The 14,627-nt window shown below is 34.2% G+C and overlaps 2 protein-coding genes across 3 annotated transcripts; one reads left to right on the top strand and one right to left on the bottom strand.

Annotated features, from left to right (window-relative positions):
- Positions 1-205: 205 nt before the first annotated feature.
- On the top strand, positions 206-11,548 carry LOC123924878 (LIMR family protein At5g01460). 2 transcript variants are annotated; one of them, XR_006814867.1, is made up of 16 exons: positions 321-849; positions 3,757-3,842; positions 5,078-5,196; positions 5,301-5,411; positions 5,755-5,853; positions 5,962-6,084; positions 6,334-6,396; positions 6,482-6,546; positions 7,428-7,537; positions 7,643-7,757; positions 7,857-7,922; positions 8,276-8,386; positions 8,970-9,036; positions 9,355-9,403; positions 9,932-9,981; positions 11,199-11,548. XR_006814867.1 is itself a non-coding variant. In XM_045977857.1 (14 exons), exons 1-14 carry the CDS (start codon positions 500-502, stop codon positions 9,400-9,402), a joined length of 1,533 nt encoding a protein of 510 aa, XP_045833813.1. In that variant the 5' UTR covers positions 206-499; the 3' UTR covers positions 9,403-9,843. The 2 variants fall into 2 exon arrangements, 1 of the variants encoding a protein (XP_045833813.1); XM_045977857.1 differs by lacking the exons at positions 9,932-9,981; positions 11,199-11,548 and having other exon boundaries at positions 206-849; positions 9,355-9,843.
- Positions 10,097-13,612, bottom strand: LOC123924879 (GDSL esterase/lipase CPRD49-like). The gene is made up of 6 exons (XM_045977858.1): positions 13,294-13,612; positions 12,479-12,556; positions 11,950-12,090; positions 11,791-11,867; positions 10,832-10,981; positions 10,097-10,567 (listed from the first exon to the last, which is right to left on the bottom strand). The coding sequence occupies exons 1-6, from the start codon at positions 13,495-13,497 to the stop codon at positions 10,318-10,320; spliced, it is 900 nt and encodes a 299-aa protein (XP_045833814.1). The 5' UTR covers positions 13,498-13,612; the 3' UTR covers positions 10,097-10,317.
- Between the last annotated feature and the right edge of the window lie 1,015 nt (positions 13,613-14,627).

Here is a 14,627-nt window from a genome sequence, read left to right on the forward strand (position 1 = left end):
AAATATATGAAAAGTCGTTTTTTTACAAGAAATAATTAAAAAGTTTTTTTATTATTTTCTTTAGAGCATAAAAAGTTTTTTTTTTATAAATAAAAAGTCTTATTTATGATTTGCCGCTTTGATTAGAAATTATTTTTTGAAAGTGGGTCCCGCAATCCCCTCCACGTTCACAATGTTAAACAAAGAACATCAAACAACAAAAGACAAACAAACAACCTCGACTCAATTCTTTAGTACAGCCTGGTTCCTATTCCTACTTTAAAAAAAAAACCTCTTCCAATTTCCATTTATACCCCTAATCCATTTTCATAATTTTCCCTTACCAAGGGACAAAAAAATAATTCCAAGCTCACTCACCATCCCCAATACACCATACCCAAAAAAATGCACTTCATTCTTTCATTCCCAAAAATCCCCAATTCAATTAAGCCCTAATTTCATCAGCACCGAAAACCCTAAATCCCCAATTCTTCAATCGATCAATAACGATCTACGAAGAATGGGAGATTTCAACTTAGCACTAGTAATCGTAGCGATCGTTGTATGCATAATCGTGTTCATCTTCAATGTCTACCTTCTTGTTAACTACCAACATCCCGATGACGTTAATCAAGCTTACTTCCCTAAATTCGTCGTCGTTTTGGGTCTCTCTGTTGCAGCCATTTCAATTCTCATGCTCCCCGCCGATGTGGCTAACCGGCATGCTTGTCGTCATGCCATTTATAATGGAGCGTGTAATCTCACACTCCCCATGAAAGATCTTTGGCTTGCGGTTTATATCCTTGACGCTATTCTTGTTTTCTTCGTTATTCCGTTTGCAATGTTTTACTATGAAGGTGACCAAGATAAGTAAGTGCATTGCATTTTTTCAATTAACTAACTAGTTTTCATCAAATAGTAGTGATCATTTTTTTATTATTTGCTCAAAATTAAGTTGAAACAAGAATTAAGTTGATGGATTTTCATATCCCTTAGGAATTAAATTGACGAATTTTGGACCTTTGGGAAGTCCTTGTGTTGCACCTCGTTATTTGTATAAAAAAAAATATTTTGACAAATTTCGGATATTTTAGGGACTACTTATTAAATTTATATATATAGTTTAGGGACTAAATTGTGGATAGAGTGATAGTTTAGGGACTAAACTGACGGTTTATTCTTTAAACAATCATGCTAATGTAGCATAGCACTTTAGAGTTTAGAAAGAAGAGGCCACATCCTTCACCAAACTTTCATTCTTCTCAGTCTCGCCCACCACATCCTTTGTCTTTATCCTTGCCAATATCCTTACTGCAGGCTGAGGTGCAGTTAACTTCCTTCGGGTTTTAGGCCGAGGTGGAGGCGAAGCAAGTGCATTATCACCCGAGGATAACGAGGCCACATCCTTCACCAATCTTTCATTCTTCTCAGTCTCGCCCACCACATCCTCCGTCAAAGTTTCATTCTTCTCCATCTCACGCACAATCTCCGTCAAACTTTTATTCACATCCTCCGTCAAACTTTTATTCTCCTCGGTTGTCACACAATATTCACATGGTATAATCTGAAAAATGAAAGGAAAAAACCAGAACCAGTGGGCCTATAAACTTCCATAACAATCTCACACTCCCTCACCTCACTCTATATACTACTAAGAAGTATAACAAATAGTGCAAAAAAATACCTCGTCGGCTTTGATAGTTTTTAACACTTCCCAATCATCCCTTTTAGCATCATACTTTTGAATTGGTGGGTAATCAAAAGACGATAGGTTTACATCTAAAGAAGGTATTCTCTCAAACAAAACAGCCTAACATTAATTAAGTAAAATATGTTAGCAAAAAATAAACCACATGAAAAATATAAGATATTAACAAAAAATGGAAATTAACAATTACCTCGAAAACTGGCGCACACCCTTTAAAATTGTATGTTTTTGCAACTCCCCTTTTGATTGCATTTTTGAGCTTATTGAATGATACATGTAAGTCATCATAGATTGCTTCAGCCCAGTTCACTTTTTCATATATATTAAGATCTTCTACCATTGCCCAAGACGACGTACGCGGTCTCTTGGGATCCGTGGAGGGTACCAAAAACAACTCAATCAAAAAATAGCAGAAGAGTTTCTTAAAATTTAATTTACTTTCCTCGTCATTCACATTCACATTCATTTCACTCAAAAGTTTCTTAATTGTTGCTGTAGAGATTTCCCTAGAACTTAGATTACATTCTTTCATTAGGTCATAGACAAATTCTGGAACTCTTTTTGCAGCAGGGGTGGATAAACTAAGCTCGGTATTTTCAAGACCCAACACATTTGCCACCTCTTTGGCACAGAAATAAAAAGATGTGTTATTGCCACCTCTTTTCAAGACCCAACAATAACACATCTTTTTCTTTCTGTGCCAAAGAGGTGGCAAATGTGTTGGGTCTTGAAAATACCGGGCTTAGTTTATCCACCCCTGCTGCAAAAAGAGTTCCAGAATTTGTCTATGACCTAATGAAAGAATGTAATCTAAGTTCTAGGGAAATCTCTACAGCAACAATTAAGAAACTTTTGAGTGAAATGAATGTGAATGTGAATGACGAGGAAAGTAAATTAAATTTTAAGAAACTCTTCTGCTATTTTTTGAATGAGTTGTTTTTGGTACCCTCCACGGATCCCAAGAGACCGCGTACGTCGTCTTGGGCAATGGTAGAAGATCTTAATATATATGAAAAAGTGAACTGGGCTGAAGCAATCTATGATGACTTACATGTATCATTCAATAAGCTCAAAAATGCAATCAAAAGGGGAGTTGCAAAAACATACAATTTTAAAGGGTGTGCGCCAGTTTTCGAGGTAATTGTTAATTTCCATTTTTTGTTAATATCTTATATTTTTCATGTGGTTTATTTTTTGCTAACATATTTTACTTAATTAATGTTAGGCTGTTTTGTTTGAGAGAATACCTTCTTTAGATGTAAACTTATCGTCTTTTGATTACCCACCAATTCAAAAGTATGATGCTAAAAGGGATGATTGGGAAGTGTTAAAAACTATCAAAGCCGACGAGGTATTTTTTTGCACTATTTGTTATACTTCTTAGTAGTATATAGAGTGAGGTGAGGGAGTGTGAGATTGTTATGGAAGTTTATAGGCCCACTGGTTCTGGTTTTTTCCTTTCATTTTTCAGATTATACCATGTGAATATTGTGTGACAACCGAGGAGAATAAAAGTTTGACGGAGGATGTGAATAAAAGTTTGACGGAGATTGTGGGTGAGATGGAGAAGAATGAAACTTTGACGGAGGATGTGGTGGGCGAGACTGAGAAGAATGAAAGATTGGTGAAGGATGTGGCCTTGTTATCCTCGGGTGATAATGCACTTGCTTCGCCTCCACCTCGGCCTAAAACCCGAAGGAAGTTAACTGCACCTCAGCCTGCAGTAAGGATATTGGCAAGGATAAAGACAAAGGATGTGGTGGGCGAGACTGAGAAGAATGAAAGTTTGGTGAAGGATGTGGCCTCTTTATCCTTGGGTGATGTGCTCGAGTTTCTAATAACATGTCAGTGTCTGATAGTCACTACAAGTGCGATTATATACCATCACTTTTATTTTCTCAAATTATAATTATTTATGGTGTCTATGTGTTAGTATTTGTGTTGTGTCTGGTGTCTATGTTTTTAGTTGATGGTTAATAGATATGTAGTGTAGTTTCTTCTATTTAGAAAGAAAATTGATGTTTTGTGATTTGAGAACAATGTAATGAGTGATGGGATTCTGTGTGCAGGAGTATTGGGAAGAGGATTAAGAGTGCGTTGTGCTGGATGGTGACAACTACTATTGTGTGTGCTCTCGTTTTGGGTATTTTGTATGGTATGTATGTTTGCTTCCATGACGCTCTTGTTGATTTTGTACTTTTCAGTTTGACACTGTTGGTTTATTTCTTTGACTTGCTCTGTTTTTGTATGCGGTAGTGATAAGTTGGTAATTTGAGTGTTGGTTCTAAGTTTTAATTTTGTTATAAGAATTATGAACACGGTTGTTTCAATTTTAGGACTTTGTTGGTTTGATGGTCATTATGGTAGAATGCAATGGTCTGATGTCATTGTTGGACAATGATTAGTGTGATTGAGCAGTGGGCCAAGCGTTAGAACTAGATAAAAAGATAGATAGGTAGATAGAATGAGAGAGAAGAGTTAGCAGTATTAGATTGTGTTGTCACAAAGGACGGCTCATTTGTTTCTTGCCGATGATCACTCGTTGATTTATAATCGGTAGGCAGAGGAATCCATTGATTATCATGATGCTCCTTGTCTCCAGCTAATTAAGTACAAGGAAAAGAAAGAAGTAGGGTTTAGTGGTTTATTTCAGAAGTGGTTTATCATCAAAGGTATTACTTATTGAAGTTTCGTTGACATATAAAACAATGTACTGTATCACTTAGCAGGATATGTAACCATATGACATGATTTGCTCCTATTCTTTTGTTGAAGTGTCGCTTTGCCAATTTTTATTAGAGATGGGTTAAGCCAGATAGATTGTTGCTTTGTGTTATAGATTTAAAACCCTTGGACTTCATCTTAGAGTTCATACAAGAGATATAAATTGTTTCTCAGCTTCCACCATGCAACTCAACCTTGGCGAGGTTTAGTCCTTTGGTGAGGTTTAGTCCTTGACATGGTATTAGAGTCGTTAATGTGGGCAGGAAGTCATTTCTAGTTGCCCTATTCTTCATTAATCAAAATAATAAAATAAAATTTCAGCACAACTTGTAGATTAGATCGGGCTTGTGCATTTTCCATGCTTCAAGGGAAGGGCTCCTGGGTCCTGCATGAGGGGCCATGTAGCATCCTCCAAAATCCATGATTACATGTTTGCAACTTGTAAAGCAATAACAACATGTATGCACCACATACCACCCTCTAAGATGTATAAACACTAATTACAGCTCATTCTTTTTTCCCAAGAGTTTTCTATGCCTGTATAAGTGTAAAATCTGATTCTTCCATGTTAATCACCCATTGTCTTGAGTGAACTTTTAAAATATGTTCCTGATGTGATGTAATGTGAGGTGTCTGACTGTGCTTTTATTATGAGTGGTATATCAGGGCTTATTGGGAAGGTCGATTTTACTGTGAGGCATTTGTCTTCTTCCACAAGCTCATTTCCTGGCTCATGGCAACAATTCAATAGTGGTCAAGAGTGTATTGGAACTGGCACCCGTCAGGTCCATTTTCTTTTACTAGTCCATTTTTATGCTGGTTTTAATTTTAAATTTTTTTTTTCTTTTCTGTTTCTCATTCTTACTTTTCACCTTTGTCCATAAAACAGTGCTCTGCATACTCGGCTAGTCCTTCGTCAGAGAAAACTTGGACTATGCGCACTACCTTTCCAGAATATGTTGTTGCTCTTGCTACTATTGTTGGATCTGTGCTTTTCTCTGTAGGTTAATTCTACTTATCCAAAATTTCATTCATGGCTTTATTCATGTTTCAATATGTATATTTTTTGCAAAAGAAAATACCTTATTTTTTTGTTGCCGAAATCGGTGTGAATTAGGATACAATGAATTTTATTTTTAGTTTTTACTTCCTAAACAATATGGACTAATACCATGGACGGTGGAAAAGGTTTTGGTAGTTGTTGATGCCATTATTTGCACTCAAGCAGAAGCGTTCTTGTATAAGTTATAATGACTTCAATAAAGCTTTCCATCTCAGATCACATTGACAGCTATTTTTTCTACTTATGATAGTAACAGTTGTTTTTTAATCATTCAATCCAGATATTTGGTGGTGTTGGTATTGCTTGTCTTCCATTGGGACTTATATTTTCATTTATTCGGCGTCCAAAGGCTGTTATCACTCGCTCACAATATATCAAGGTGCATATGCTTTTATTGCTGAGGACATACCAAATGTTGATAATATGTTATTTTACGTTATGATAGCAGTATTATATCTACGGTGTGGTTGGTTGGTTTCTATTGTAGGAAGCAACTGAACTGGGTAAAAAGGCAAAAGAACTAAAGAAAGCAGCTGAGTCACTTCATCAAGAAGAAAGAGCTGGTTCAAAGGGTAGGAAATTTCGAAAAAATGTGAAATCGGTGGAAAAGGTAACAGTTATTGGTGTCTAGTGTACTCTAAATTTCCTTTAAGTATTTTATATGTACGGTGTATCCTTGTTGGCATGGGCTCTGCATATCAAAATTTGATGTGTGGTATCCTAGTTTGTGGCTGAAAGTTGTCTATCATTGAAGAAATGTTATAGTTTGAGTGTTTCTGAATTTTTTTTTTTTGAACACTTGGTATCAGGCCATAGGACCGACGTTTCTGATATTTATTAATGTTGCTTGATTTTCCAGGAGTTGTTTCAATTAGAAGAAGATGTAAAGCTTCTTGAGGAGATGTATCCACAAGGGGAGCAGGTGGATATTTGACTTCTAGCTTCTTGATTTCTAGAATAAACAGTGTATAACATTTCTCCCACTAACTGATTGTGTATGAATGCAGGCTGAGACAACATGGGCACTAACAGTTCTTGGATATCTGGCAAAATTTGTTTTAGGAATTTTAGGGTAAGCAATGACATATAGTAATTTAAGTTGCTTGGAATTGCTGGATGAGACCCCCTTGTACATGATGATGGTTTTACAAAGTCACTTTTTTTTTATTGTGTGGGCTGTTCCCTCGCCGTGCACCATGGGATGAATTTACTTTAGAATACTGTAGGACTTATTTCTCACATTGAATAACCGAACTATATATGTGATAATTTTCAACAAGACTTTAAGAAAAGACCATGTGCTATATTAAATTAAAACTGGAATTTCAACAGAACAGGAATCACAATAATTAAAGCATTGAAATTTTGTCCAAAGCATGCTATTTATAACTTTATAATGTAGTGAGAAGAGATGAATGTGATGATATACTTTCGTAATAATCAGCCTCCCTTCTATACATAATTACAGATGTTCTGACGGATAACTAGTTCTAATTGTTATGCAAATTTTAATACTGCTGAATGTGCTGTTTCAAATGTGGAAGGAAATCCATCTTGGTATCTAACTGATCCTCTCTGTTCTAAAGTTAAAATAAGAATTCCACTATACAGCATATACTTCTTTTTTTTTTTTCTTTCTTGAAGCTATACAGCATATACTTGTATCATGTAATCTCCCTAATTCCTTGCTTTACTTTTTATTGGATTTCTTTTCTTGATATTTTGATAGTTGAATCTTAACAATAATTATGATATGCCATTATTCTTGATGCGTTAGGTTTATTAATGCTTTTCTGAAAGTTATGTTGATATTATAGATGGTGAAGATTGGATGTATGATGAACATTGACATTTTTCTTGTTATTTCACCAAGATGAAGATCGCTTATTTTGTAACTACTGTTTATATTTCCGATATAATACTATCTAACCTACATTATGAAAATTTTGCCAGACTTATTGTTTCTGTGGCATGGATTGCTCATATCATTATCTACCTATTAATTAATCCTCCTCTTTCTCCTTTCCTGAATGAAGTTTTCATCAAGCTAGATGATATATGGGGTATGTTGGAAATTTTGCCTTTCTTATCATTCCAAAAGATGTATATTTGAAATTTCATTTGGTTATTCATCATTCATGATAATATATATATGCTGCTTTGATCAGGTCTTCTGGGTACTGCTGCATTTGCATTTTTCTGCTTCTACCTTCTCCTTGCCGTGATTGCTGGTGCCATGATGCTTGGGCTGAGACTAGTTTTTATTACTATACATCCCATGAAGTAATTAATTTTTTCAGTCATATACCATTCTACTTTTAATCTGTATTAATCATATATTACTTCTATTGATATCTCACAGTCTGAACTTCCCTATGGCAGGTGGGGAGGGACTCTCATGAACTCTTTCCTGTTCAATGTTGGACTTATCCTTCTTTGCTCTATCAGGTCAGTAGAGCCTCAATGTTTCATTTCGAAATACATTATATGCGTATAAAGTTAATTTTTTAAGATATTTTTCCTGGTGATTCAACATCATTTTAAAGTTTTTATTTCGAACCATGATAAAATTTACAAAGAGACTTTTAGCATATGGTGATACTTTTAGGCTTTGAATTTTCCTGACATTTTAAAAGTCAAAGTAGCGGGGCAATTTTAATGCACCGTGCGAGTGGTGTTATAAGTGTTAGAAGTTGTTTTTGGATCTGTGCAGTACATAGTGCTTGCTCTATATAATCTGTCATGATAATCTCATGTTGTGACGAGATTGATGAAATACTATTGTTTTTTTACGTGTTCAGTGTGATCCAGTTCTGCTCCACAGCATTTGCCTACTATGCTCAAGCAACTGCAGCACAGGAAATATTTGGCCACACTTTGGAGTCTCTTCGTGGAATTAAATATTTGTACAAGTAAGTCAACTTGGATTTTTTTTTCTCGCTCTGTTAGTTTCCTCAAGAGTCAATGATAGGACACGATCTCGATTACGACTAAACATTATGACAAATATAGAGCAGAAAAGCAATTGTTGTTATATTGATAATCCAATAGAATCAAGTGATTCTATGGCTGAATCACACTATAAGATTGAATGATAAAATGCAGAAAATGTAAAGATAAGCTAGGTAGTTCGAGACACCTAGAATCTCCCAAGTAGAGTGACTACTAAAATCATTGCATAATTCCCCACTCAACATTCTTTCATCTTATAACCATCAGATCTCGATCTACTTTTCCTTTCCTCAACATTCTTATAAGGGAATGATTCGCTGTATCCCTCTGCCCACGTTTCCTTTTATAAACCATGTCATAACTATCAGTCAAGCCCTCTGAAAGGATAGAAACAGACATTCTTTTTGTCAACTGGCAATATTGAACCACACAATTTACTGGCCAAATTTGTCCTTGCTGCTCCTATAAATCCCTCATATTATTTGGTCCTAATATTGTTTATGCTTTACTATATAATTAACTCATGTATTTGTCGCATCACAGGTACAATGTATTTCAGATTGCATTTGTTATTTTGGCTGGATTGACTTTTGTTTATTATGCTGCGTGTGTAAGTTTCTCTCTGGAAAATTTTCTTCTCTCATTTTTAGATGTGCTCGACCCTTTAAAGCACTAATATAGGCATGAACACCAAACACGATGCTGTCACTATCACACAAACACCGATAATTTAAGAAAATGAAAGTGATTGAATGTGACCACATGTAATGGTGTTTGACACCAATACACCATGTATCGGCGTCCAGCACCACACACCTTCAATCTGAAATGTCTGTGCTTCCTAGATTCAACCCTACTTTACGCAAAAAGACTTGTTTTTGTTGCTAAATGTTGTGATTTGAAGGGTTTCAAATTTGGTAATTATCAGGGATGGAGAAGAAAGAAGCCTAGTGGCAAGTTCCAGTTGTCTACATAAGGTATTTGATTCCTTGTAGCACCATCTCATTTGGAGTGGCTTTTTTATATTCGGATGTGATTCGGCCTAGTTTTGTCATGTTGGAAGCTATAGAGTAAGGCTGACATCAATTATTAATTAGGCGAGAGCTTGTGCTGACACGTAGGTCTTTGATTCTTTTTCACTCCTTGTATCTATTATTCCTTTGTTTGATTTGTGTTGCACATTTTTCACAATTCACATTATGTAATTGAAATATACCACAAGAGTTGTACGAGTCACACTAGACTATTGGGTTTCTAGAACCCTTTTGATGATGTAATGCAATGCAACACTTGAAAAACAGAAAGTTGTAGCTTTTTAAATGTTCATGTGTTTGTGTAGGGCATATTCCTAGTGTTAATAGGGGTGCTTTTACTGCTAATTAATTAACATATTATAGTACAAGTAATTGAGTCACAATATCATTATAATTTTACATTATTGAGATGTATGTTTGATTTTATTTTGATCATTATTATTATTTACTTCTCTTTCATATTAAAAACAGGAGAGTTCATTTTATTTTTCAGCACCAAACAGGAGAGTTCATTGATCATTGTAAGTTCTTGAAAGATAATGCATCTATTAAAAAAAATGAAAATGAAAAGGCATACATAATACCTTATTTATGATATTTATATTATTTTTGTTTTAATAATGTAGTAAAACCAAATAAAATCATAATTCATGCATCTAAATAATATAAAATCTTAAGATGGTGAAGTTGAAACTCAATAAAGAAAAGCACAACACTTGGGCTCATGAACCTGATATAACTTCCCTAAAATTATTCTAAAGGAGCCAAAATTTATTTTCTTGATCAATTATAGACCTTGCTGTTCTGTTCTTAATCAATTATAGACCTTGCTGTTCTGTGACTGCTGATTCTAAAAACTAATGGCCATTCAATGGCTTGGAAATGCACAAATCTCTTTCCCAGTCGGAATTTTTCTGGAAACTCCAGTTGGAGACATTTACAGTAGTCTTTTCATCTACAGCAACTGGATCATATAGTGAATCTTCTGCAAACTCATTTGGCATTGATTTCCAGTGTAGACTTGGTTCCCAATTCGCACTTTCGAGGACCTTCAATATCTCTTTTGCCACTATCTTGCTCCCCTCATGTGACAAATGAATTCCATCCCTGCCAAACAGCCCCCAATCAAATGAATGAAAAACAGCTATAAACTTATTTATTATATAATATACATGTGATTGAAATTTCAAATCGCAGTTGTGATCCTTAATATTGTAGAAAATTGCAGTTAAATACAGCCGATGCAACTTGATTTCAGTTGCAGTGCAAAAAAACTGAAAAATAAACTTGCTATTGTGGCGACAACTTCGCCTGCCGTCCTTTTTTAGTAAAACCATGCATGTAATAGTGATTGTCCTAATCAATACTTACGTGAAGCAAACATCTGACCAGTCCTCCCTTTGCTGAAGTGCAGACCAGAGGTCAATGGCCTTGACATTCATCTCATGGCACAACTCCAAACATGCTTCTGAATAAAGTCTACAAGATTCATTTGTCCTCTTTAATGGCCCCAATATATTACTGCTTTAAGTCCAATAATTTAAACATTAGAGTTTTATGACTGAAATGTACATTGAAAAATATCAGGTAATAAGAAAGTTAAAGCTGTTAAGGAAGGGATAATGTTAGTTTACATATTAGATCACATGATATTAGTCTGTTGCTCTAGTTAAAGTTCAAGTTGAAGCCAAGCTTTTAAAGTGCAGCGCATGTAACATTGCAGTCCCTGATATTGCAGAAAAGTGGGACTAATAGCACTAACGCTGCCACAAAAGTTTCAAAACTTCAATGATGCGGCTACAATTGTAGTTGTGGATTGCAATTTAAAACCCTCTCAAGACCAATATATCATGTAACCTTTTGGTTATGGTTAAGTTTTGATTTATAAACTATATTTGACTATATGAAACATGTGTTGTTATTGACACTGATATGTATATAATGGTGATAATTTAAGAAGATAAAAGTGATTGAATGTTGATATTGTATTGATATCAGGTCGTTGTTGAACACTAGACACACCTTAAATCTGACACTGCTACATAAGCTATAAGCAATGCACCTAAGGTAGTGTTTGACAAGAGGCTACAAAATGGGAGAGTCTTTTTGTTTTGTTCTCTTTGACTCCATCCTATTTTGTGAAACCAAAATGTGAAATCTTTTTTTTACCTTATATGCCAAAACTCATTGTTTTTTGTTCTGTTCTAACCTGTCTACTAAATGGTACCTAAGCAAATGTATTCTTCATTATTCAATCACATAGCATAAATAAAAGTATAGGCATCACCACTATGAAGTATGAGTGAACCAAAAGTCATTGCAATCAGAACCTGAATGATTCGGGAATTTGCGCCTCATTGACCGGAGGAGAACTGAGCAATATTATGCGAGTCTTCTTCGACAGGCTCTGGAAACAATTAAGATTAGTCAAACTCTGCCTATGATAAACAGAACAAGTACAAATCTGTTGTGATAGTGTGGAATTCAACCTTAAGATGGATAATGATCTTCCTCATATTTTCTATGTATTCTTCAAGGGGTACATGAGGACCAAGGCCAGATGGATGTGGATGAATAGAATCATTGCCACCAAAGTACACAATAACCAATGATGGTTGCTCAGCTGCATTCTGAGTTGAAGATGATAAAACAAAAGGGTGATTCTTTTTAGTATGAGTAATAATCAAAGTATTCACATCGTAAAAAAGGATTTGGATTCTCTGCATTTGTTACATGGTACAACAGTCTTTAGAGTCGCTGGATTTAGAGAGAGATCGAGAAAATCTTATCTTTAAATCCAACAGCTCGAAAGGTTGTTGCATCATGCAACAACCACATATACGACCACATATGACCCCTAGTTCCCTATACGTATTCGCACACCAAATTCGATCCCCTAAGGGTGCTGTACAATGAAGCCACTGTAGAGGATCCACTGATCCAGGTTGATTCACATACACAAGTTAGCAATTATCAAGAAAGTGAAAAATAATCATGCTTAATTAAAATTATGAATACCTTGGGAAAAATTGTATCCAGAACCTGCACAGCACGCCTTGAATTCCAACCACAGTATCCTCTCAAAATTATATCTGCCTATATTAATCAAGTCAGTATCCTCTCATTGATCATCATAATGCATCATTCATAAAAAGACATATAAATGTAAATTTACTATGTTACTTGGTTTGGTATTGAAGGATTGATTAGAAGGAAAGGACTCTAGAACATTAATCTTTTTTCTGTTCAAGAAATTCATTTCTACCACTGTATCATATTGATCTATCTAGATAGATTCAAATGAAAAAGAAATCCCATGAAATTTCCTTCATTATTTTTTTGCCTAAAATGTTCTCAACATTGTGACTTCTATTGGTTCTTGAAGATAAAAAAACAACTCAGCAAATGTTTTAATTTCAGAATTCACAAGAACAACTTCTCTATTTAAAAATAAGTGCATACCAATTGGAAAATCATGACAGAAAACTACAAGTCTTCTTTCATATATTATGTCAACATGAAAAACCAAAAATGAACAAATTTTACTTAGACTTTATGTTTCTTGATGTATACTTTTGAACCACATATTTTATTTGAAGTGATTTTGAGGTGTATGAAAATTTCCTTTCCATAATCCACAAAACATTTTTATTATAAGTTAAGAGAATAGCAGACATCAAACGATCTTTAGACACGCCAAATCAGTTGGTACGTTTAAAGAATATGATTTTAAAGAAAGAAGATAAGATAAGAAAAAACATTAAACAAGATAAAGAAAAAAAGTATGAACAAAGAACAACATAGAGCATATATATATATATATAAGGAAGTACCTTGCGAGAATACAAGTTTGTGAGAATAGAACCCCAACCATCATCACTATAACTAAGTTGAACAATTGAAGAACCAAACAACACAATTTGAGGTCTAAGTGGTCCCACCATATCTCTCACTTCCACACAACCAAATAGCTCATAAAATATTCTTAATTTATAGACTTTAATTTTGTGTTTTGATTTTTCTTTCTTCTTTTGCATGCAATTGTCAAGGTCAGCTACCAGTACATTATTAGAGTTTTAATGTTTTCTTTTGTTCTTTCTATCATCAATGTTAACGTCATTTGCTGTTTGGCACCAAATTTAATCTTAGAAGAATTTGGATGAAAAGTGTATGGTGTAGATATATATTATAGAAGATATAGCATTCTAAAAAATAAAATAAAAAAGATATATAGAAGATATCACTTTCATCATTAAATACTCTTAAATAGGGAATAGTTAGTTTGGTGGGCCTGAATATTAGAAATAAAATAAACCTGTTATATATAAAAAATTATTCTTTATTTTTGTCAAGTAGCTTAATGACTAGAGTCTCATACATTTAAATCTGAAGAAATGTAGAATCCGGGGTTCGAACCCCGACCACTCCAATAGTGTCTCTGGTAGCTACCATTTGAGCTACACTTACGGGACAATTATTTTTTATTTTAATATTTAACAAAAATAGTTTTTTTTTTCTCGTAAATCAAATATTCTCTGCGTTACAGAGACAAATCCTACGAGTCTTGTAATTCAAATGGGTGACAAATTATCCCCAAGAATTTTAATACTACCGCATAATCAAGCAAGAGATTAAACCCAAAACTTTAATTAAATTAGAAGAGACTCGTGCTATCTTATCTTATTAAATCCTATTATATTATGCATCCCTTATTTTTATTTATCTCTTTCTTTCAATGCATGAAACAGCTTTAATGTGTCCATATAAAAAGGAGAAGAAAAAAACAGCTTAGAAAAGGTAGAAATTTTATTGGAAAGATAATTGCTACCGCAATACTTTTTTATTTAATACTTTTTATGAGAAATATTTAATCTTTTCTCAATACCTATTAAGATATTTAACTTTGATATGTCCAAGTCCATATCCTCAAGTGGTGGGATAAAAAGAAAAAGGAATGGTGGTACCAAAAAATAAAAGGAAAGAAAAGAAAAGAAAAGCTTGAAGAGATATATATTTTTTCAATTCAAAGATAAGATCATGTACCACTTCATATTTAGTTCAACGTTCTCTTTTAATACATTCATCTTTGAAACAAAACTTGATAAAAGAAAAAACCTTATACTTTAATTAATGTCCGTCTTTTATCAAAAGAAAAAGACTAGGGACC

Source organism: Trifolium pratense, linkage group LG4 (assembly GCF_020283565.1).
Source record: "Trifolium pratense cultivar HEN17-A07 linkage group LG4, ARS_RC_1.1, whole genome shotgun sequence".
In the NCBI taxonomy this organism is placed as follows: Eukaryota; Viridiplantae; Streptophyta; class Magnoliopsida; order Fabales; family Fabaceae; genus Trifolium; species Trifolium pratense.